General features: G+C 47.0%; 1 protein-coding gene across 6 annotated transcripts in view; it reads right to left on the reverse strand.

Annotated features, from left to right (window-relative positions):
- PDE4B (phosphodiesterase 4B) overlaps window positions 1-24,189 on the reverse strand; it is a 195,889-nt gene that overhangs the window by 43,195 nt on the left and 128,505 nt on the right. For all 6 annotated transcript variants that reach the window (XM_074906019.1, XM_074906020.1, XM_074906022.1 and 3 more), the window contains 4 exons: window positions 16,933-17,127; window positions 15,326-15,362; window positions 15,153-15,223; window positions 11,582-11,631 (listed from right to left, as the gene is read on the reverse strand). In XM_074906019.1, coding sequence (XP_074762120.1) covers window positions 11,582-11,631; window positions 15,153-15,223; window positions 15,326-15,362; window positions 16,933-17,127 — 353 coding nt within the window. The remainder of the gene's footprint in view (window positions 1-11,581; window positions 11,632-15,152; window positions 15,224-15,325; window positions 15,363-16,932; window positions 17,128-24,189) is intronic.

Genomic DNA, 24,189 nt, shown 5'->3' on the forward strand with positions numbered 1-24,189 from the left:
TTGAACAATCTGAAAGCACGTGCAATTAAAAAAGTTGTTTCTTAATCCATGATCCTCCAGCTTTTGAAAATGCAACACGTTTTGCACGTTAAGCCAGCATCCCTCTGGGCTCTCCGGTGGCACCCCGAGACCTACGGGTTCACTTTTTGCATGTCCTCACGCTGCAACTCTGAACATTCGGAGTGAGCCTCGAGTCACAAAACTCAAAATCTTCAGACCCGCAGTAGCTGACAACAGAGCTGAAATATTCACTGTGCTAATCATCTGTATTAATCTACCCCAGCGAACCATTTCAGCTGTTCGTAGCTGTGACTCAGTGTGCTTTATGTTTACTAAACTGCACGTACAGCCTTTTAGAATAATCTGTTTAAAATCACAGAGTAAGTCCCACGGGTAAAAGGGTGGGGAGGAAGAGGGAGATGTCAGTATCCTACAAACTACAGCATCATTTGTTTTGACAGCTTTTAATATTCCATATTAATCCTTTCACGTGCTGATCTCCACTGTGCCTCTGTGTCACCTTCTAGCTGAAGCCATCACACCCTGCTCGCCAGCTTTTTAAAAGACATATTTGGGACACGGCTCAGAACTTGACCATATTTTCCCCAAATTGTCGGGGACACAGCATCAGATTCATTACACGGGTATCCATAATCAGAAATAGATAGTGTGGAACACCAGATAATAATTTATCTGTGTTTTTTTTCTTACATCTGGATCATTTTAGCCAGAAGGTAGTTAAGCCTGGAGCTCTGTATGACTGTTCTCCTCAAATCTGGGGTCTCAGTCCTGACCCGAGGAGGGGATAAACTCGAGACCAGCAGTGACAGGCAGACCTGGAAGCATAAGTGCTTGTCAAATCCCTACAGCCAGCACTAGGTAAGAACAGTCTTTCACTCTCAAAATACATTTAATTAAGGCCCTCAAAATACCTTTATTTAAGCACCTCAAACCGAGTCCAAAGAAATCAAAATGGCAGCTATACTAAAGGCACTCTCCTAACAGTCTCGGTTAAAATATCAGATTGAATAGAAGTGGAAATGGAAATGTTCCCCACCGAAGGTCAAACATGGGTTGGTCTACTATAGATTATGCCAGTGGTTACTTATTATGCTTTTAAGTTTTATGCAATGCGGCACCTTTCAGAATTTCTTGAATCTAGCAGCATAATAGAGGCACTTCATGTTAGGCTTGGCCAAGGTCTCTGCACTGTCACTCACACTACTTCTCTGAAGTAATTAATTCTGTGAAATAAGTTCAGTGAAATTCATACAATTTCTGTGAAACATCTGATTTTAAGCCACACATGGCTTTCCATTTAAGGCAATTTGCAATAAGAGACATTCTAGCAGCTTGCTAGATTGACCACATTTGGATGTGTTACAAAGGCAGGCTCAGAATGAGCAGCTGCTGCTGAAAAATGTGGTGTGAGCAGCATCTCCTCTTCTTGTGTTTCTTTTTTTTTTTTTTTTGTTCCTGATCTATAAAGTGTGAGTAACAGATTTTTGGCTTTTACCTGGAGAGTGCATTCCACTGTAAGTGGATGGAAATATTTAAAAGTTTCACGCAATATAGTTGAAACCCAGGAAGCTGCAAACAGTTCGTGACAGTTCAGTAACAGGAATTTCGGGAAATACCCTGCCCAAAGAACTTGAATTCAGATGAAGGCCCAGCAGACGTATTTGACTAGGATCTGGATGTAGACCACGTCCCATAAAGCATTACTGTTAAACCAGAAAATACTCCAGTTAGACTGGAAATCTGTATCTGGATTTCTCTTCTTCAAGAAGTATCTTTGGGAAGAAAGGCAGGAAAACATTTCACAACTGCCAAACGCTCGCAAGATCTATTATTGACAAACCCGGCGCTTGTGTTTGCTAACTTGAGAATGTTTACTTTGAATTTTTTGCTAGCAGGATCGGCCCCACACTGCGCCCAAGCCACGGGCTGACGGTCCCCACAGAGCAGGAGGTTACACGTGTCCTCTCGGGCCGTCCCCAGTGCTCCCGGCGCGGACCCCGCGCTCCCGTCGGGAACGGCAGGGCCACCATTTCAGGTCGCTTCTGATAAAACTCAGAGAGGGAAGGTGGCCGGGAGGGAGGGAAGGGGAACAGAAGGACAGGCTGGCTTTTCCACTTCTCCAAACGCTATGCTGGTTTTTTTTCAGAGAATCGTGTCCTGCTTTTGTCAACCTAATATACAGTATTGAAAGAAAAACACCCTGCCTGTAAAATGTGACATTTTAGAATCATTTTGGTATTAAGTGCTAAGCTTGTAAAACCTCCCCAAACACATGCTTGCAGCATGAAAGGCCTAAACTGGATTCAACCCATTTTAAATGGAAACATTGGGGTGTCTGGAATATGCTCTAAGGGCATTGGCAAGCTGGAGCCAAAGCCTTGCTCTGAACGCCTGGAACCTGGAGCCTTTTAGGTACAACGTAAAGATGTCTGTTTAAGAAATTTTTGGAGTGTGAATGTGTGTGCATTTCATATGCACAGATGTTTAATTTCCTCTTGGAAAGGTATATTTATGACAGCAGGATATTTATACTAGAATATCTACATTAAAAAGCATAGCTCTTTTAAAATGAAATCTAACTCTTAAGTATTTAGTACCAAAGAACGGCCACTGATCATGGCTCCTAGTAAACAACAAAACCCAGGTCTAACCTTGGGCCAGATCCTACTCTGCTGGTTGATGAAAGGCTGTTTGCCACTGGCCTTTGACAGGCACAGTACTGAACACAAAATCAAAAGACCTGACAAATCAACGCCCTGCTAGATTTTGGAGGGGTTGGTTGTTTTTTGGTTTGTTTGGGGTTTTTTTGTACGTTCTGAATTCCTAAAATGATTAAGTGCCTGAACGCACAACAAAGTCAATCAATGATACCTTCAGACGTGAAAGTATATTCCACAGGGACGGACGTATTTAGATCTTTTTTAAAGTCTACTGTTTAAAAAATTTCAATCTTTGTAAGTATACATATTTTTCCAGTGAACTGAATTAATGTAAGGACCTGGCACATTTTATTAATAACTATAAATAATTAACAGTTGTTTCCTTTCTGTCAAAAAAGTATTGCAATTATACAATACTTAAGGCTGTCGTTTACAGACACTTCTTACAGAGAAAACAATATTACAATAAAATGTTTAATTAACTATTAGCGTAACATTCTCTACCAGTTGCACAATGACATTATGCTTACATTAATAAGCATACCACGCTTAACTACAGAAATCTTTTTTAGTCAATCAGGAGATGAAAAGATACCGGTAATAAAACCAGAGCATTTCTGGGTGATTTGAACACTGAGAACAGTCAATACGCTCATTGTTCAGTACCACCATTTGGGAAAGGGTGAGTCTAAACCGTATCCCAGAGTGGATGCAATTCCATAACTGAATAGAGGGGAAAGTGCATTAGTAAGCCTTTACTCCCTCTTTTAATTCTACCTGGATGATACATTGATTTTAAAAGCTCTTAAAAGTTTTAAACTTTATAACTGTTGAGGTAACTGTCGTGGGCAAAATATCTACCCCTACAGAGGACAACTGGCATATTCAAATTCTGTCCATCCAGGCCAGTGCTTTGTCCTCTGCCCCCACAAACCAGAACCAAACGCAGCTCCCACCAAGACTAATAATTCGGAACGGTCAGCGGGAATTCCTGCCCAACTACGGACCGAAGGGTTTGGCCGCTGACAATCAAAACACGAAGTTCGGAATACTTTTGAAAAAACACAACAAGAAAGCCACTTACACTCGGGACTCAGATCCTGCAGGAGGGCAAAGTTTTGAACATTGGGACAGGCTGTCGGCTCCGGGGATCGTGCGGTGAGTTACCCCGGGAAGGTCTCCGCAGGGATCCTCGGACGCAGCCGCTCACACTCCCATGGCCAGCTGCGTCCGGGCCACAACCCCGCGGCACTGAGCTCAGCCTCGGGGGAGGAAGGAGAAACTTATATATAGCTGCTGTGGGGACGAGCTGATGGGTGCTTTCGGGAGTCCGTTACAGCTTCCACTGGCTGGAAAATGCTGATGACATGGAAGTTGAAGGGGCTCAAATCAGTGGGACAATGAAGAACCCTATTCATCACTAAGGCATGCACAAACTGTGCCCCATGACCTAAAAAAAAACAAAACCAACACCTCGGCCTGCCAGAAGTCTCGTTTGGGTGCTTTTGTTTGTTTTGGTTTGTTTTTTTTCTCAGATCAAGCACACATTTCTCAAACTCATATGGAACTGATTCAGTACGCTGAAGACTGCGATGTCAAAATCTCACCCACAGCAACCAATATCATTTGATGCAGAAAACAAAAGAAACACAGATTTTATCAACTCTGATATTAGCAATGGCAAAGTCTCATTGTCTTCGCAGAGGCCTTAAGCAATCCAACCCGAATGGGAGCTGAGTAAAGCAATAGAGGGCTTTCAGGGCTTGACCTGTGCTTAAAGAGCAGAGTGAACATGGGGACACAACGAGAGAATGCCACCAGGAAGATCTTTTCATTGCCACCTTGGGTTGGCAGTTGCCTGGATCATTCAGAAAGAAACCATCCACCACAGAGAAGCCCTCTTAAACAACCTATGTCTGTTTTGATGGTTTTATCCTACGTAGCAGAGCGCGGTGTCATCAGTGAAATGACAACCTCAACAAAAAAAAACCAAAACAACAGTGGTTTGGCTCCTCGACTGTTCCTCAAAAACGCATTGCTGCTGTTGATTACAACATACCTGCTTATCTTGTCAAAGGAAAGGTACTCCCTCCACCTGGGTGAGGATGACATCTATACACATATCCTTAGATTTTCAGCCTGTGGTCCCTTTGGAGCCTCCGTCCAGAGGCCAGAGCCGTTGGTGACACCGGGCAAGGAAACCTGCACAACCCAGAGCTGCCTTCAGCAGCAAAGGGCAGGACGGCAGCTCCAGGAGGGAGGTATCTCCCCGGCCACGCTCACGAAGAGCCGTCTCGGCCGGCCCCGGAGAGCCCAGCCCGTCTCAGAACTACAGGAGGAGGGCGTGAGCGCGGGCGGGGGGTCCCGGCGGCACCGCGGCCGCTCGCCCCACGGCTGGCAGCTGGGCCCCGGGGAGTGACAGGCTCCTGATGGCAGCAGCACGTGTAGCATCTTCATGTGACATCCACAGGTGGGGCGGAGGGGAAAACAGTTTTTATCCGTTGCTATGGAGTCATGATTAGCTTGTATGTCTTCAGAGCCTGCCGAGGAGAAATGAAGGCTATTTTCTTATATAGATGTCATGAAATCAATCCTTGCAGAATTTCTGGAGTCAAAGGCTAAACAGGTTTGCCTGAATACCTTCTGTTACTTGATACACAAAGAAATCTAGCGGGCAGACCTAAAATGAGAGTCATTTTTCAGCCGAAGCCCATCACAAAAAATGACTCTTTAGTCTCATTTGGAGTTGTTTATGTGCACAGTAACATAACAAAAGGGTGTTAAAAAAAACGCAGCAATTATCTTCACAGAAAAGGAGTCTTAGAAAATTAAGCAACCTCCCCCCCCCCCCCCCCCTTATTACAAAGCATAGTGACTTCAGAAGAAACTTTTCCCTTCTTCTCTCCAAAAGCTAAAAGAAAACCTGATGTTCTTCTTTTAAAATGTGTCTGCCTCTAGGTCTTTGGCACAGGTTTACTGATGGGAGGGCCGGCAATCTATTTAATGACTGCATTGACGTCAATAGCATAACTGAAATACTTACTAAGATGCATGAGTCCAACTTTCAGGGGGGGTGTGTTTGCAGGCAGGCACAACACACGAAACGGACTCTTTGTGGGAATGAACTGCCCCCAAAGAGCCAGAAACGGCCTCTGGACATCCCCAGCATGGGCAAGCCACACTTCTTTTTTCTGCAGGTTACTTTTAAAATTCACTTTGAAACACACTTTTAATTTCTCGAGCAGCAGGAATCACTTCACCGTTCACCAGCCTTAAGGTCACTCAGTCACGTCCTTCAGCTGATATCTGTATGATTTCTTTTAGTTCTGCTTAGTTTCTAAATAGTCTGCATCACTCCAGCACTGCATCCTTCAAAAATAATATTTGTAGGTAATAATATTTACAGCCCACAGCACCACTGTATTCACTGTGCACAACCACTTGTTTTTTAGCTCAGCTATAGGATAACACAGGGTTCCTCTTGCACTCCTGTTAAAAGCCTTAAAACACCGCATCTACTTGACTTGTGCAGTCTGTCTCAAAACCAGAAGGCCGGATCTTCAGCCAAACTCACAGCAGACCAACAAAATTTCAAAATGAATCCTCTATTTCGTATGTGCCCAGAGCCATTCTCCGCACGCCAAGCAGAGGAAGTATGGTGCAAGAGCACTAGCTCCACACTAATTACTGGGGATTTATAGATATTCGTAACCAAGAGCTGACTTTGATGCTCTGAAACAGGGCTTGTTAACTCCCACAAAAAGTTGGGACTCTCACTAGCACGAGCACCAGTATTATCCAGTCTTTTGTTTATGCTTTATACAAATGTTCGTGCACGAGTCTGTGTACATCTTACACCCACATAAAAAAAAATGAAAGAGTACAAGTTTGGAGTTCGTGTAAAGGCATGTGAGAAGTGCAGACAAACGTGCAGATGTACAGGAAAGCAGAGGCTAAGGCACAAGCAAGAAAAATACCAACCTTTCACTCCCATCCCCAGAGAGGAATTTTAACAAAGCTTTAATCCCATGAGCCCTGAAAAGCTTGTGTGTGACATATCCCAAAGCGCTACACCCCCCCAAAGCCTCAGGTTGCAAATCAACTGTATTATATTGCTAGGTATATAATTAATTGTGAGGACAGACTATAATTATGCAAGTGTTGAAAGTATCCAAGGGGCACTCGGTTGCTGGCTCTTGAGAAAACTTTCTGCACCCCTCTCGCAGCGCCAGGAAGCGCCCGACGCCGTTTGGCCCTTAACGCCGTGCTGTGCCCCTGTCAGCTGTCGCTAACAATTAAATGCAGCGGCTTATCAAATGAACCAGCATGGAAAAATAGTGTCCAGCTGGGGCTCGGCCTTTCAGCAGCCGCCTCTCCCCTGTCCTCCAGTTCATCCCGAGAGGCTTCTCGCTTCCAGTTGCGTCTTTCTGCAGAATCTCTGCGATGGGGATGAGGGAGGTCACTTACTGCGGCGCCCGCAGGTAAGGTGATGGCATGAAAAACCTCCACAAGGCCAGACAAAAGTGAAGAGCAGGCACGCAACCGCTGTCAAGCAGGGAGGGAGAAGCCTCAGAATTGAAAATCTAAGCAAGCAGCACCGATCCTGCGCCCAGCTGGGAGAAAGGACGGCGTAAACCATGAAAAAGTCCGGGGAAAAATACAGAGGGAACAAAACAGATGGAGAAAAGATTGTACCAAAATGGGTGGAAGAATGAAAGAAAGGCTTAGGCTGAATGCGGCAGCCAGTGAAAGACGATTTAATTCAGAGGGAATTAGGGTCAGTGAAGTACATAAATATGGAGGAAGGAAAGGAACTAAGCAGGAACTGCCAGAGTTGTTGCTGGTTAAAGATTTTATTAGTTGAATCAATTGGGGAGGAACTAAAGACCCTCTGGTGATGCCAGGGGAGCTGAATCAAGGAGAGAAGGGGCTGATGGACTCAGTGAGCACACAGTGGCTCGGAGGTCAAGGAAAGTAACTGTGGCAGAGGCTGCATTTAAAATCCAAAAAAAAGCAGAAGAGGAGAAAGAAACATCACAGAGACTTGTGTGACAACGTGTTTCTATCCTTGTTTCTGTGAGTCCAGAGGAGGCAGCTGGGCAGCACCCGCTGGCAAGCCCGGCCCAGCGCAATCACAGTGTGTAAATGCTCTGGACCACTCAGGAACCCGGTGGCCTGGAGCATTCCCATTATCCTCCCCAGCTGTGAGGTACATCAGCTAATTAAGGATTTATGTACTTTTTGCTACGGCTTCATATTTCCATGTTATGGTTTCTCAATTCATAAAAGTAATTTTGTCCATTCCTGTGATCTGCAGTTATAACAAAATAACAGGAAAAATCTGCCAGATTTATTTAAGCTGATACCAAGGACAAAACACAGGATGTTCAATACATATTCCTCTTCCTTTTATGGCTGTGGTTATAAGATTAAGAAAGCTCTGAAATTTACAGTGACATCAGTATCAGATTTGACAGCACTACGTCCCACCAAAAAAAAAAAAAAAAAAAAGGCCAGAATTTTTCATACTTTCAAGAAAATGAAAGCAAAAAAGAAAAAGAATGTCATCATTGCAACACAGCTCATTCATTTTGCCACGGGCCTGGGTCCTCAGTGATGCAACTCCTTGGGAATACACGAGCACCAGATTTGCCTCCTCTTGGTTTGAAACAACTGACAAATCCTGTACTATTCGAGCCGGAGTAAACAGCTGGCATGTATTACCTCCAGTGCAAATGCTGACTGTAATTTGTCTCCCTCCAGGGTAATTTTATTAATGTATGCTAGTTTGCTTTAAACCCTGAGTTCTGTACTTTTCATAACAGGATATAAATCACTCCACTAATGACAAATAAAAGGAGACATATACGAGGTGCTCATACTGATGTCAATTGACTGTGGTAAATCTATGAATCAATGTGTGACATGGGAGAGCTAAAATAAAATTCCGAGCTTTGCCGACTAACCAGTCTAGAGGATATAAACACATCTCAGTTCAAAACACATTCTTTTATCTAGAGAGATGTAACGCAGTCTAGTCCCAATCAAAACATTACTGTTTCCTTCTCCAAAACTTTCAGGAAAAACACTCTGCATCCTTTCAGACACAGGAGCCACTGCCACATAGCTGGAAGTGTTCTGGTAGGAAAATCTCTCCTTCCTTTCATAATTTCCAAATCAGAAGCCATCTAGGGGAAAAAAGCTGCAAACACTGAAAAAAAAAAAAAAAAAATCCCCTAAAAATCATTGTTGTTGCTGCATTTAAATGGAAACTTCCTTAGAAAGTAAACAGCCGTCATTGTTTCCTGCTATACCGAGATGAGTTGCAGCGTGTAAGAATGGCTGTAAATAGGTAAAGGAACCGAAGTGATGAAGGGAAGGGCTGTACAGAGGGACTGCAGCCTCCACGGGGAACATGAGAGGCTCTACAGCAACCTGGAACACGCTCCGGGGGCCACCAAAGTCAACAATAAGGTCAGAAATTCAGAGAGGTCCTGGCTTACACGCTGAAATAGCACAAAAAAAAAAAGAAAATAAGTAACTGCAGGATAAAGTAAGACCGGCACTGTTCACTACAGCTCTGTCTCCACGTGAGCACGGGCTCCCACGGCAGCGAGGAGGTGGTGTCGGGGCGCTGGCCTCACCGAGAGGAGCACATCCTCTCTCTCAGCTACAGCCCTCAGCCTTGCAAGAGACCCAACAAGCTGTGGGTCCGGCAGCTCTCTCAGGCTGTTTTTCAGAGTGTCCCTTCCCCGTGTCAGAGCTGCTGTCCCTTCTCGGCGAGGCAGAGAGAACGTCTTACGCTGGCCAGGAAGGGATTGCTTCAGCCTAGAGACTAGATCCTGGGAGAGCTGGGAAAATTCATCCACAAAAATAATCTGGAACTGAATTTAACTAAGAACGCCGGGCTTTTCCACTTATAGTGTCAATATTGGCTTCTTTCATTTAGGAAATAACACTATAGCAATCTCAAAACTAATTCTTATCTACGTACTGTCACAATTTACTTAAGTTGTAATGATACGACTGCTATTTTTTGTTTCATTTTTAGACTTCACCTCAAGTCAGTTAAGATTCGTGGTTAAGAACTCCTTCACTTGAGGGGCCACAAATCCTGCCTATAATTCTCTACTTTTTACCGCTGAGCTGCACTTTTCTTCCACAGTCCTTTTGTTACCAAATAAAAATCTGCATGCTGAAAATGCACCCAGAGTGGCTCATTTCCATATCTGGGCATTTTCTTTTTTCACGTCTCAGGTAAGATGTTAATATAGTTTATTTTAGATACATTCACCAATCCACAGGTAATTACTAGCACCGAAACATTAAAGACTATGAGTCAGGATCACAAGGTTAAAAACACTAAAAGTTGGATTCTTCTGCATTTCTTTCTCTTTTTGAGCTTTGCAGGGTAACACAAAACTCGCTCTACAATTACATGTGTCAGACCCTTCAATCAAAAAGGAAGAAGCTTTCATGTATTCTGCATTAGAAGCTTGAGTTAGCTAAAAAGTAACAAGTATCCTACGGCTCGTGTTGGAAAAAAAAATAAAATATAGAAAAATATTTACAAAGTGTTAACAAGTTGAAAGCAATATTTTCCACAGAAAATGTTAATCAAATTAATCTAAAAATTCCTGGAAGGGAATTCTCTCCTCGTTAATAGACTCTGTAGCTCATACAAACAGGTCTATGGAAAGCTTATGAAATTTTCCGTGATTTTTTTCACACAGGCCACAGAATCAAGGTCTTGCTAGAACAGATTCTTAAATAAGGTGACGAGTTGCATTCCTGCTCGCCCTGACTCGACACTGCTCACAGAGAGGGAGCGAAGAAGAAGGCAGGTCAAGATCGGGATGTCCAGTTTTGTTTCTGCCTCAGAGGTTTCCACATCCCATTAACAAGTTTTGAGGAACCTAATCTGGAAGTCTCCAGGACTATACGTGTCCCCAGACAGTAAATAACACACGGCACGAAAGGAAACAATCGTTAGTTATCCAGGTTTCACACACTGTAAAAATTAACCTTTATTAGTCCCTCCAAGCACATAGTTGTGGGAAAGGCTGAGATTAAACCTTACAAATGGGCACTCCTCTAAATCTTATCTCCTTCTGTGTGGGAGTAACCTTTAAATTAGCGCAAGGTCTGTTCCAGAGGGGGTCCCAGGGGCTGCACGCAGCGCAGCGCCCGCCGCCCCCCGCCCGGAGGCTTTGCTCGCTGTTACTCTCCTCCACGATCGTCGTCAAACCTTCTTGTGTTTGCTGACCTGACACGGGGGTGAGGACAAGGGGACCGAGGAACCTCGTGCGCAGGGGGAAGCAGACAGGGAAGAAGATGGGATTAGCCACCCTCACCGACTCCTGCTCGTGCTCGATGGCTAAATGTAGATTTCAAAAGACCGCAAGCAAACAACTAAATGCAAAAAAACACCGTTCCAGGGCAGCCTAATAAAAGCAGAGGAAGTTCCACCTGAGAAAGGTTTCTGAGACTGCAATTTTTACAGAGATCACCTGGAAACAAACTGAAATAAACAGGACAAAAAACCCTACAGCTGTGTCTGAGCCTGTTCAAGGCTTGTTGGCTGGGGCTTGTCCAGGCCTGTGCAGCACAGGGACTCAGAACAATAGCAGTCACTGTGGCCATGACTATCAAACCAAAATCATGTTCCTCTTTTATGCTGACCTACAGGGATAAACCCCAAACCCAAACTATTAAAATAACAATATTTTGGGCCTGATGGTTCCCTTGTATTGGTTTTGCACGAGTAACTCCACACAAGCTCCACGAGCCCAGAATCGCACCGAGGGGAGGGGGCAGAGAAGCAGCTGTTAGTAAAATGATGTGTAGTAAGTGTCCTCTGCGTTTGACTTTGCAGGTGATTATCAAAGTCACGCACGTACCTTGCAGGTTAACTCTGGAGACAGGTGGCTGGCTCGTTGCTGGAGATCTCCTAAGAGGGATAAAGAATATAAATAGGTATTATTTTATCATTTCAAACCCCATTGGCAGTTCAAACTGCCAACTCCCACAGTTAAAAATCCTTTTTCATGCTCACAAAGAAGTCAAAAACACTTTCAAATGATTTGGGCAGTTAAGGAGCAGTATCAATATATCTGTCAGGAAAACCCAAAGGTGTCTGTCCCCTGGCTAGGCACACACCCATGCTGGGAAGAAGGTACACCAGGAAAGATGTGCCATCATCCCACCCCGCCTTTGCAACTTTCTGCTCAAAATATGCCTGGAAGTCAGCAAGGGCCGCCTCTTTGTGGCTGAAGGGGTCAGGGGGTCCCCCAGGATCAAGACTTTCTCCTGAAAAGCTTTTCCCTGCGAGGTCTGGACTGGACCCTGAAGCACTGGTAGGGTGCAGGCTGCAAGGCAATGCCACAGGTAAGGTGAGAAATGTTTGGCTTTAAACCCTGCAGTTTGAATTGCACCTGGAAGCAAGTAAGAAGATGCTGCAGTCACTAGTGTAAGCTCTGAAACAGCTGAAGGACCTTTTTTCAACTAGGAACACCAGTTTCATCAGAAAAGTCTGGATTTCGGAAGGACCAAAAGCGATTTGAAGAATTGGTCCAAGTCAAGCAAACAGGGTCTGACTGGAAAAAGGGTGCAGTGTTTCTCCAAACGTCATAATATTTCACTGTGAGATTTGCCAAATAAAACTGTTAATTTTTCAAGTTGAAACCATAATCTACTTGGGGAAAAAAAAAAAAAAAAGAGACTTGCTTTTTTAAAGAAGTTAACAAGAGTTGACATCAAAATCAAGATACTTCATTTTGGACTGAATGCAGTACTTCAGGCTGACCAGAAATGAAACTTTGGGCTTTTGCTTCCCTAAGAAGTGTCTGATACATTTTAACTGAAGCCAGATTTCCCCACACTCTCTCTTAGCCAACCTCCTAACCCCAATTTTTTGAGTCAGCCACTGAACTGAAACATCCATTATTTGCCAGCTCTCCTTTGAAGCTAAAATCAAAGCGAGTGAGCGGCTCAATTCTGCTGCAATTGTAGCTCCAGGGGGTTCTTCAGAAGTGCTCCAGGAAGGCCTCGCTAACCAGGTAAGATCCACGTTAAGAGTAACAGCTACAGACCCTCAGCCCCAGCCTCCCGGTCTGCCGACAGCCCCAAACCCTCCTCCTCCTCCTCCTCCGCCTCTCCCAGGCTCAGCACCCGCTTCCCAGCTGGGATTCCAAAGGCTCAGCTTTTCTGGAAGGAGCTGCAGGACCCAGATTCTTCGAAGGGTTCAGCACAGGGCGCACACGTTGGATGCCGACTTCTCTGAAAATCTGCCCCGACCTGCCTCTGCTGAGCCTTTGAAAAGCCAAATCTTGAAATCTCTCAAAAACAGAAACTCCCCAAGAGGGACACCACGCCGCGGCTGCAGCGCTTCCAGTATCTGGGGAGACGTTGCTCCAGGTATCTCCAAACCCAGCTCGGTGTTGCACAGACATGCCTGGGGGGGCGGGGAGGGAGGGTATTCCCCGCTGCGGAGCCTGCGGAGGGAACGGCCCCGCTCCCAGCATCCTCCCAGTGGCCTGGCCATGCTCATCCCAGTTTGTGCGGCAGCCAGGGCGCAGGCAGCAGAGACCCGGGGATCTGGGTTAGGACAGCGCGTTCCTCTCTTAGACACCACCACACTCAGGCACCCACGGCTCCCGCTTCCCCTCCTTCCCTCTTGCCGGGGGTTATTCAGCACAGGAGGCACCCGACGCTTTCTGACCAGGTCCTGGGCCCCATCTGCCAACCTTGGGCACTCTGAGACCATTAATCATACTCTCCTCTTTTCCAATCAGGAAACTGCCTTAAAACCCCTGACGTTAAAGTCCAAAAAATATGACTTCTAGTTGTTTTTTTTTCCTCCAGCCCTCAACATTCATATTTTCCAGCATTTCTGTAAATATGTGGGACAGCATCCTCTTTTTCTTTCTCCGGCCAGGAGGGATGGAGGAGGAGGCAAAAAGAGGGGAGAGGAGGGGCTAAAGAAAAGCTGAGATTCTCATGATCCCCAGAGCAAAAATTTAAGTAAAATACCACATATCATGAGACGTATGATAAAATCATGAGCTGGCAGCACGGCTGTAACCCAGCAGAGCTGCTTGGAAACAGTGTGGAAAGCTCTGCAGCGCCTGGAAGCACATTCCGCCACGGACTTGGATGTTTGGTATATAATGGTTTAAACATTTAACGACTTTTGCTTTGGCTTGGGCAAGTGACTTTATACCTCAATCAAATCTGGGAATGTTTTCAAAAGGACACTGCAAGATGCCTGTGTGTCCTACAGGTTACGCCCTCGCTTCCTTCCGGCCCCGTCCAATTTCAGATTCCTCATTAGGAACTGCTGAAACGCTTGAGCTGTTCAAAAAAGCAAAGCTTTTTTTTTTTTTTTTAAAAAAAAAGGAATCTATTTCAGCCATCTGTTTTTCTATTAACCTCCATCTTGGAATGTGGCGGTTCCTTCCCATCAAAATTTGCAAACAGAAATCAACGGGAGGAAAAACTCACGCCGGGATAAAACACTGGGCTTTAGGTAAAACACGAGACTATGTTGGGAGGTGGGATGCAGAGCCCACAGTGGGCACCCGGACGATGCCACTCACACGTGTGGAGCCCAGGGTGTCCCACCAGAATGGATTTCTGCACCTCATCCTTCGCTTCGAGCGAGCAGTGCCTGCCAGTCCCAGGGTGGGATGGGTGGGTGTGAAACCGACGTCGCCAGGAATGAATGATGTTGGTTTTACTCAAAACAGCTCTCTTGGGGCAAAACAGGCCAGAAAATGACGATGGCTGGCTCATTATAAATAGCTAAGGGGAAACGGTGGTTCCGGACAGAGGCGTATAAAGGAGTTTGTTTGGTTTCTCCTCTTCAGCAGGTATAAAAAACAACATCCTCCTCTTAAGTTTGGTGCATCACCTTCCTCTCTCAGTGCAATTAGTGTCAAACGAAGCGACCCAGGCCTGCAGGCAGCACAGGCCAGTTCTGTGGGCAGCCCCCAAGCCGAGCCGCTGCCTGCCCTGCCACGGAAACCCTCACCGTCCCCACAGCCTCGTGCTTGGGGTTTCCCTCCCTGGCGTGACCGTCTCTCTTGTGAAACATCGGTGGAAACGAAGGGCAGCACTGCAGCTGAACCCAACGCCTCTGCCGCCTCCGCGCCGAGCTGGGCTCCTAACGAGCGCCTGGGCCAGCCACGGTGGCAAAGAGAGGAAGATCCCACACCACACGCCCCCACTGTGTCCAGAAACACACCACAACCCCTTCCCAAGCTGAAATACATCGCCCCCTCCTCCGGCTCACCGCGCTCTTCCAGTCTCGTGTGAGGGGTGGAGCGAGCCACACACAGCACAGCAGTAGCCCGGGGCTGGTGGGCTCTGAGCGTGGGCTACCACAGTTCCCCAGCTATCGCTGCTCTTGCTCGGACCCCGCCAGCCCCTGTGGTGTGTGAGCCATGAGGGAACAAAAAACCACGGGCTTACTTGTTGGAGGTGCCATGCAAATTGGTAAGGAGCGTGAAGTTGTTCCTCACGCTTCGTAGACTGGCCAGAACCTACAGAGGAGGCAAATATGGAGATGTTATCTTCTCCACCTAAGGTTTTATGTGGTTTTGGTTTTTTTTTCAATTTGAGAGGCCATCAGGCTGCCAACTCACCTGGGCGAAAGGTGTGACAATCAGGTCGTCCCCATGCCTAAGGAGAAATGGAGAAAATGTGTAAATTTACCTCAAACATTCACCCCAGAGAAAGAGCATTTTATAGAGGGAGGTTTCCCCAGGCAGCGCCCACCAAAAAAAACCTACAACATTAACCCATACAGCATTTATTTAACACTACATAAAATCTTGTTCCTAATGGAAAGGTCTCTCAGTGTATATCCAAAACAACCTGGCTGGAGCGACTGTTCAGATTGGTAACGCCAGGCAATAAAAGCCAGGAAATTCAAAAGTTAAGGCAGCCCGCTTGCACCGTGGTGGAAAAAAACCCATAACGGTCTGGGGAAAGGTCAGCACTGAATTTCCTGGCTTTTGTTGATCTCTGTCTTTAATGTTATTCAGACGCTGGGTTTTGTCCGGCCGTTTTCATCATGGAAGATTTGAGCAGAAGTTCTGAGAAAAATACATTGTCACCGTCAATAAGAGAGGATTTTTTTGGGGTGATATTATATATAGGACTTGGTGCCCGCAGTGAACGGACACTTGTAACTGCAGGCAGCTCTGAAGCTGGGGGGAAGGTGGGTGGTAGGCACCGCTGGACGGGGCTTTCCCCACCCCAGCACAGCTGGCTCCTCCAGCACACTGCTGGGAACACGGGGCAATTGTTAAAATCCACTGTTTACAGAAAAAATGGTATTTGCATAAGTTGGAGTGGTGACTGTCTCTGGTAAATATTTACTAAATGCTAACTAACAGGGAGGGATGTCCTCGTTCAGGAGAATTCTCCTCATGGATCTCGCTAATATTTAGATTTTTATTTCGTGACAAAACTTGTAGGGCTTTCATAACAGTTAAAACTTTTTTTTTTTTTTACGAGCACTTTTTTTTTACAGCTTAATGGTCACTTTAAAACTTTAAACTGTGCCTTTTAAAATAAAGGGCTGCAAATCCAGGACACTCATTTAAGCTCCACGCTCTGTGTTGTATTGATCCTCTCAAGCTCAACCATCTGTCTCGGCTTTCTGCTGTGTTTTCCGCTCAGTTCTAGTGAACAACCCATGACAGAAAACAGGATGGGGAAGAGTAATACTGGAAATATAAGTACAGTCATAGTTCTGCTGTCCAGGCTAATGGAGCGTTACCTACCTACGAAAAAGCCGAGCTGATGCTCACCGGGCTCTGAGGACACACCGTGAGAGTATAACGGGAGAAAAGTCAGCGTGAGCAAGTTGGGTGCTGGAGGGACGGGACTGTCCCACCGGAAAATCCCGCTGAGACACGGGCAGCTCAGCGCTCCACCCCCCAGACACCAATTCCCACAGGAAGAGCTAGTCCCAGGAAAGGGAAAATGCAAGAATTCTCTGTTCTTTCAGGGTCCGGCTTCGGAAGCTCTTTTGCTAAATTACGGAGGAAAGGGGAATGTTTTAAGGACGGGATGGGGAGAAGTCATGCCTTGGCAGACCATAAAAGCACCCGTCTTGGGCACACAGGCTGTGAAACGTGAGCACCACCCTTAAGCTCCGCTTAGCAGAGCTCTGAGGATTACAGGGGGCTGTGTAAAGCTCTTAGTTACCGTCAAATATGATACGATCTGAATTTCTGCTTACTGTTCGCTGGGGAGAGAGGAGTTCCTGGACATTGTCTTTGGTGATAAGTCATAGTCGCTGTCGGACCTGTACAGGAAGGACTCTCGGCGCTGGCTGTGGCCCGGGAACGTCGTGTGCAACACGAGTCCCGACGAGGAGCCAGCCTGCGGGTCCAGCGGGCTGCGACCTGGGGACGGGCCATTTTCCACGTCGAAGCTGCGAAGAAAACACGTATCGTGTGTCACATGCGTCTGACAAAAGGTGTTTTCAGGTGCACGTGTCATGCTTGCGTTGCCCACTCAGGGCTACACTTAACCAGAGCCTCTCGCTGGCTTATTTTTACTGTATTCAAGCAAGATTCTGCCTGATGATAAAACCTTTATCCCCGAGGCTTCTTTCCTGCCTTCCTCTGCTCAGTCTTCCTCCAGCCTGGATTTCTCTCAGCTCAGCACAGCTCCTGTTGCTCTCAGCATGAACCCACAGCAGTTAAACACTGTCACCAAGCTCTGCCGCTCGCCCCCCGCCGCCCCCATGGCCGCAGCCTTCGCACCAGGCAGGGGGTTCCATTTGCCAAACCTCACATCAAGCCTTACAAGCGTAACAGGGACTAAAGAAGCTCTGACATGCCACCATCCATCCTCCAGCCAAGCCCAGTCCCCATCCGCTCTGCAAGTAAATTTGTGGAATCCTACGAAATTGATGAGGACTTGGCAGTTGTGCGAGCTGGATGCCTCAGTTTCTTTTCAGCCATAGTTCACGTCTGAGCCATTCGGGATATTAGTTCAAGTGAATTTCGAACAGATGGGCTGCAAAATGGAGGACTGTTTAAAAAATGTAAAAAAAAAAAAAAAAAAAGCCAAAAAGCCCCAAACCTTCTGTCACCGTTTCCATTATACACCCACTTTCTTACGGTTTCATAACTTGGCTGCTGCAACTCGTGGCTGAAGTCACCCTGGACACTTTAGCAAGCGACACCCCTCGTAAACCCTGAAAATAAGCAGGTTGGCCTCCTTTGCTTGGGCATTTGGATCTGATATAAATACCATATGTGTGACCATGTTCCAGCTAAGCCAAGTGAAGTACGGCTGTGTTCAGCATGAATTTTCTTGCCTTTGGAAGTCTGAGGAGTCATCTCACTTGCAGTAGGAGCCGAGTCCTCACTCCTACAAGGCCTCTCCCCGTTCCTGATGTTCTCCCAAGTTTGTTGTGCCTGATGACCGCCCTTAAGCGCAGCACCCAGCCGGGCACGTGCTGGGACCACGGCCACAACAGCGACTGTGATCCCTGCCAGACATTTCCCCATCCGTCCCCACTGCTGCCTGCCCCTACTCATCACATTAAGCCAAAATATCCCCCAGAGCACGGTGGTAAGGCAGACCCCGTCCCTCCCGCTGCTCTGCAGAGCACACAGCATGCTTTGCACTACTGCAGGAGGAGGCAGATAAAACATCCAGGCAAAAAAAAAAATCAGCAAAACCTCTGAAAGCAACGCACACCATCACAAAAAAAAAAAGAGCCTGTGTCCAATTGCAAAATATATCTGGGCTTCCTCTCCTCTACTGTGAATCCATACACACAGAGATTCAATACAGGTTGACCGAGGGATAAATAAGAAGGGGAAAACACACACTGAACACCCCAGAAGGGAACCACAGGTAGAGACAGTCTTGGAGAAAAGCACTGACACAAAGGTGCTGTCGCTCAACTGGACCTGTGTTACTGAGACATGAGGCTGCAGAGAACACGAGACCAGGCAGGCTCAGAACAAAGGCTGCTTTGGGACAGGGGCTGACACCTCAAAGCATTAAGGCTTTCTGCCTCCTGATCAAGAAATCGGATTAAAATCCAAATTTTATGGTGTAGCCTGTCTGTGGTTCTCTGGGAATTGGCAGGAAGGACACGCAGAGCAGGGGCCAAACTCTCTCACTGTTCAAAACCCAGGCACCAACTAAACCTCAGCCTCAGGTTTCGCAGGAGCATTTCAGGTTCCCGTGTCACACAACCGAATGCCTTTCCCAGAGGGGCACCGACCTGCACTGTGACACGGGACGGGGAGGCAGGAGCTGCCCTGGAACAGCAGGGATGGTGAAACACAAGCTGCACGCCCTGACACGGCAGCTCCGGCCACACGCTGCCGCCTGGCACACGCCAACTGCTTTGTAGGAACAACCGATGAATTACTGAACAATTTATCAAATATCAGCAGTAACACATTGCACGTGAGGGACTGCGTACGCTGCCTGAGCAGTTATATTTATAACATAAATATTTATTTACAGTCGTGTATGTGGTTGGGAGGGAGTGGGTGCTCCGAGTTATTTTTGATGTCTCCAGAAGCTACTTACTGGGGTGGAGCGATAAAAGACTGAGTCTCCTGGCAGTTACTCTGTTCCTCGTGGCTGCAGATAGAGGGGAACTGCTTTGGTCTCGTGCTATTTGGTGCCGCATACGGTTCCTCAAGGCTTAAAAAATGCGTGAGAGCATGCATGTAATTAATGCAATTAAAAAAACACATAAGCACCAGTGCCAAGATTTTTAGATTCTTTAGAAATCCAAAGGCAGGGCACCAGTATAATACAGTAGGCACTGAAGGAGATTCCTACACCTACCATGCCTCACTGTAGCATTTACTTACCCAACTGCATAAGTACATCTTGAAACTGGTAAGTGCTCAATTAATATTCTTTTCTTTTATGCTTTATTATCGGCTCTTTTACCAATGACAGCTTGAGTACACTTTATTTGTACCCACAAAATAATCAACGGAAGAAACTCATCTCCGTAACTATGGCATCTACAAACAACAGCCAGCTGATAATTAATCCATACCTATTCAGAAAATTAGCTCTGATTACTCAAAACATTTTATTGCAAAACCCTCAATCGAGAACATTTAGTTTACTGCCACGAATAGAAGTACAGCAATGAACTCAACCTGAGCGTTTCGCTGGGCAGAGCTTCCCTGGTACCGTCCCTGCCACTTGTTGGGAGACATTAGCCATTGGTTTAGGAGAAAACATGAACACACAAGGTTTAAAAGGTGTGTAAGAGGCAAAGGGAGGGAGGCAGGGGGTGAGGCTGATACGAATCTTTTGCAAAGGTGACTACTCACCAGCAAAGGGGTAAGTTTAATGAGAAGGAAACTATCCACCAAAAACCTGGGTTTGCATGACTGTAGCACGGCTTCTATGCCTTGAGGTAGGTGGAAGATACTCAAACTCCCTTCCCTTTCCCTCTTTTATCATAAAAACCCCCTCTCTGATAGCCTAGGCCTATTCTGAGTCCCTCTGTCAAAAATTCCCACTTAAGTCCAGAGATTTTCAACACCTTCAGAGGACGTGAACAGCTTCATAGCCGGAGGTGTAAGAAGAACCCTGGCGCTCTGCGATCTGGGTAAAGGTGGAGGTTAAACCTTGGCAAAGGCAAAACTCCCCAGCAAACAGTTTGCCTGAACGGTGAGAGTTTTCCAGACTTCCACAGCACTCGCAGCTCACGCTGGGATGAGCTGGAGACATTCAGGCTGCGTTAGGGAGAAGCCTGGCACAGTTGACGCCCAGCTCGGAGTGCCGTGGCTGCTTCCAGCCCCCCCCCTCTCCACGTGCACGCAGGCAGCTGCCCGTGCTCCCCATGCCAGCTCCTGGGACGCCGCAGCACGGATCACGCAGTTAATCCAGCTGGAAAGGCGTTTTGATTTCTTTCCGCGAGTTCAGCCTGCAGCCATGCCGGCCCCCTCATCTGGCTCCCCTTCCTTGGGCCTGATCCAGTGCTCAGCCAACCATGTGCTCAGTCATTAAGTTAACCAAAAATCCCCTCCCAAAAAGTGAAGGTTAATCAGGATTTTGTACTTATCTCTACCAAAAACGTTCCATTTTGTGCTCGTGAACAGGCACTCCCAGGGGTAGGGCTGTGTGGGCAAGGTCTTCACTGGGATGGCCAAAACCCAGGTCTAAGTCTCTGCTGTTGTGGTTTTTTCATAGTTACAAGAAATCAAATTTCAGAAACTATTTCCCCTAGATGACCCAACATTAGGAGAATGTGGCCTGAGATCTCTGGAGGAAGAGCTTAACCTTGTGTTTTTCAAATCTCTGCTGCACATTAAGTTCACCAGTTGCCCTTGGTTTGTACAACAGCCCATCCAGAATTGTGTCCCGATGCCAAAAACATCTCCCAAACAAACATTTGCTGAAATTGGTAAGAATTGCAATTGGATTGTAAAGTTACCCTCTCAGAGCTGCATTTTCCACTACATTTTTTCATTAGAAGAGAACTGATGAGCTCTGCTGGAAAAATTTAATCATCAGCATGGCATCATGTTCAGGACACTTGTCAGATTGTAAGGGTCCTCTCCAAAGTTTGCAACACTTCATAGTCTTCGCCTAAGTGGAAAATAAAGCTCCACTTGTCTAGTTAAAAATAAGGTTGGCGAAGTACAAAGCACCACTACAACAGCCTAGAGGAAAAAAAGCTGACATTTGCTTTGTGGTTTATCTTCAAGCAGCAGCACTCGCAGTCAAGACACCCCATCTGTGAAGCAACGTTGGCACAGGAGCACCAAAGCGCTGGTGGCAAGCTCTGGAGGTAAAAAACCAGCAAAACATCTGTTATTCTAAAATTGTTCCTCCCCCGTGTCCACACCAAGGGATGGTGGATGAGATATCTTTGGCCCAACGCACAGTCACCCACCACGACATGTTGCTTCGTTCCCTCACCTTCCGCGCCGACCCCTGGGCTCTCTGCAGAGCGTGGGGATGCCTGGTACGTTCAGGGTTGGGCACTGTTAAGACTTAAAATTGTGTTATCTGAACATGTAGGTCACAAACCTGGTATCTAAGGTCCCTATAAATTGTTGAAGGTACATGAATACCTGTCCCTCGTAGGACATGTCCTCTCTACAACGTGTGCCTTGCTCCTGGGAGCTCCAGCGCCCTGAGCTGACGCTGTTCCCCACCTGCCTCTGACCTGCGTTCTCAGGTTTATTCAGCCCCTGTTTCCAAGCCCTGTGACACTCTCAGGGGGTGATGGTCTGTCTGGAGGCCACTGAGAGCTTCCAAGAGTTGAGCCCACTTGTACAGAGCCCAATACTGGCTCCGCTGGAGGAAAGGTGAGAGCAGCTGTGTGGGATGGGTGTTAACCACTGAGACGAATCAGTGGTGTAATCCCTATGTCAGAAAATAACTGCAAATCAAAGACCCGACTGGCAGACAGAACTAAGCCTCCTGACACCCTTCTAACGGCAGATTCAGGGGGATCTGGTGGACAGGGAAAGCCACACATCCCAGCATCGCCCAACGGAAGAGCAGCCCCACACCAAGCAAACCCCATCCCGGCAAGCGCGCGGCCAGTGCCGTGACCGCAAAGCGTGAAGGAAGGTGGCCTTTCCCCCCAAAGCCAGGCTACAGTTAAACTCAACGTCAGGCTCTCCGCTTAGGCGGTGGGATGAGAGGAAGGCTGGTGGTGAGGGAGGAGGAGGAGGCAGCAGGACAGCAGCAGGCCGAGCAGGGTGGCCGCAGAGCAAACGCTCAGCAGCGAGGGTCAACCCAAGCGACGGGGCAGCCACAGCTCCATCTCCTTTGCCCCTCTGCATTTTTTTAACAAACCAGGATTTTACTAAAGTGAAGAGCAAAGAAGGAGACAGCAGGTGGCAGGAGTTAGCTGCAGCTCGCTCCGACAAGCAGCGAAGGGGGCACTTGATTTTGGACCTGTGGAAAGCTGTGATTGTAACACGGTGAGGCAGAGGGAATCAGGCAATGGCAAGGCAGGAGAAATCACGCTCGGTTGGAAAACACAACGAGGTTTCATGAGTCATCCTGCAAAACAAAGAAACTTAATAAAAGCAACCCCCAACTCTCCAAAATGTGCAGTTTTACAGTAATGACTACAATTTTTCTACATTAAAAACTACTGCAGTCCTTTATCACGGGGAGAAAGTCCAATCAAGCCTCTGCAGGCAGAGGGATCCCTGCTGCGGGACTCCCCACTGCCCTCCAGCCGGCTTTGCCCCCACCCAGCGATGGGGCCAGCTGCCTCCAGCATGCCCCAGGACCTGTTCCCATCAAACCAGTCCTGATTCAATCCTAAACCAGCCCTGCCTCTTCCCAAAGCACGTCACCACCCTCACACGAAAACATGGCAGCTGCCACGGGGTCCCGACAGAAGATGCTGCCTCCAACTTATCCAACAATTCGGGCTTTCGAGCTCTTTGATCTACCTCTGCAAGGGGGGTTTGGAACAAAACTTTTTGGTGGAGTAGTAATAAGGAAGAGACAGCATCGGGAACGCATTGTCCCTGGATTAGCATCACCCGCCAGCAGCTTTGGAACGTGGTAAGATTTGGCATAAAAACTGAAAAATAGGATTGCGCCATGATTTCGATGTAATTCAGAGTCATTTGAATAGTCATTGCAAGTCAAACGGTTACCGTGAGAGCTCTGCAGCCCCACAGTTTGTTTCTAGCTCTGCGATATATAACACAAAGACAGACACATTTAAGTCTATCAAAGCAGGCAGGCTTGTGTACTGTTTATGTTAGGGATTTACACTTTTCCTGAGGATGACAGCACTGACTCTGCAAGAGGGCTTACCATCTGCTTTGCCTTCCCAGACTCATTCCTGAGGGCTCTACTCCTGATCTTCCAACCACAGTACCACCTTTACGATAGTATTAAATATACCTCCAAAATATAAGTATTTCAGGAACTTTGGGCAGACTCTGCTAATTATAAAGATCCTCTCGCAATCATTAAAGCCCCGTTTCTCCCCAAGACATTCAGTTGGATGTTTAACACCATTAGCAATGAAAAATGCTGTTTCTTACACCTTCAGCTCTGCACAGGCACAACTGCTTCTGACTGCTATCTAATTTTGTGCACCTGTTTCCCATTATCAGAACAGCTTGCTGGTTTTTCTCAATAATCTTTCACGTGGAAAGGTCTGTGCTTGAAACCATCAGCATCAATGAAACAGGATTGGGCACACAGCGGGCATGCCGGAGCTGAGCACGCCGGCAGCCGACGCAGATGCCTCAGCAGGGGCACAAGCTCTCAGCACCACACAGATTAGTGCTTCCCCCCCCTCCTAACCTTCTCCTAAAGGCAAAAATCTTACTGCTCTCAGGGGCCTCTCAAAAGTGCACAAATCCTTCTGCCAGATTTGCCCCTCAAGTGGCTCCTGACTTTTTTTTTTTATCTCCAGAGACTAAACACCCATGGCTCCTGAAATACAGCCCCCAAAACTCCTCCCAGTCCCTCCCCAGCACCGTGTATCCCAGCTGCCTGGCAC

This window comes from Athene noctua, chromosome 5 (assembly GCF_965140245.1).
Source record: "Athene noctua chromosome 5, bAthNoc1.hap1.1, whole genome shotgun sequence".
Classification (NCBI taxonomy): domain Eukaryota; kingdom Metazoa; phylum Chordata; class Aves; order Strigiformes; family Strigidae; genus Athene; species Athene noctua.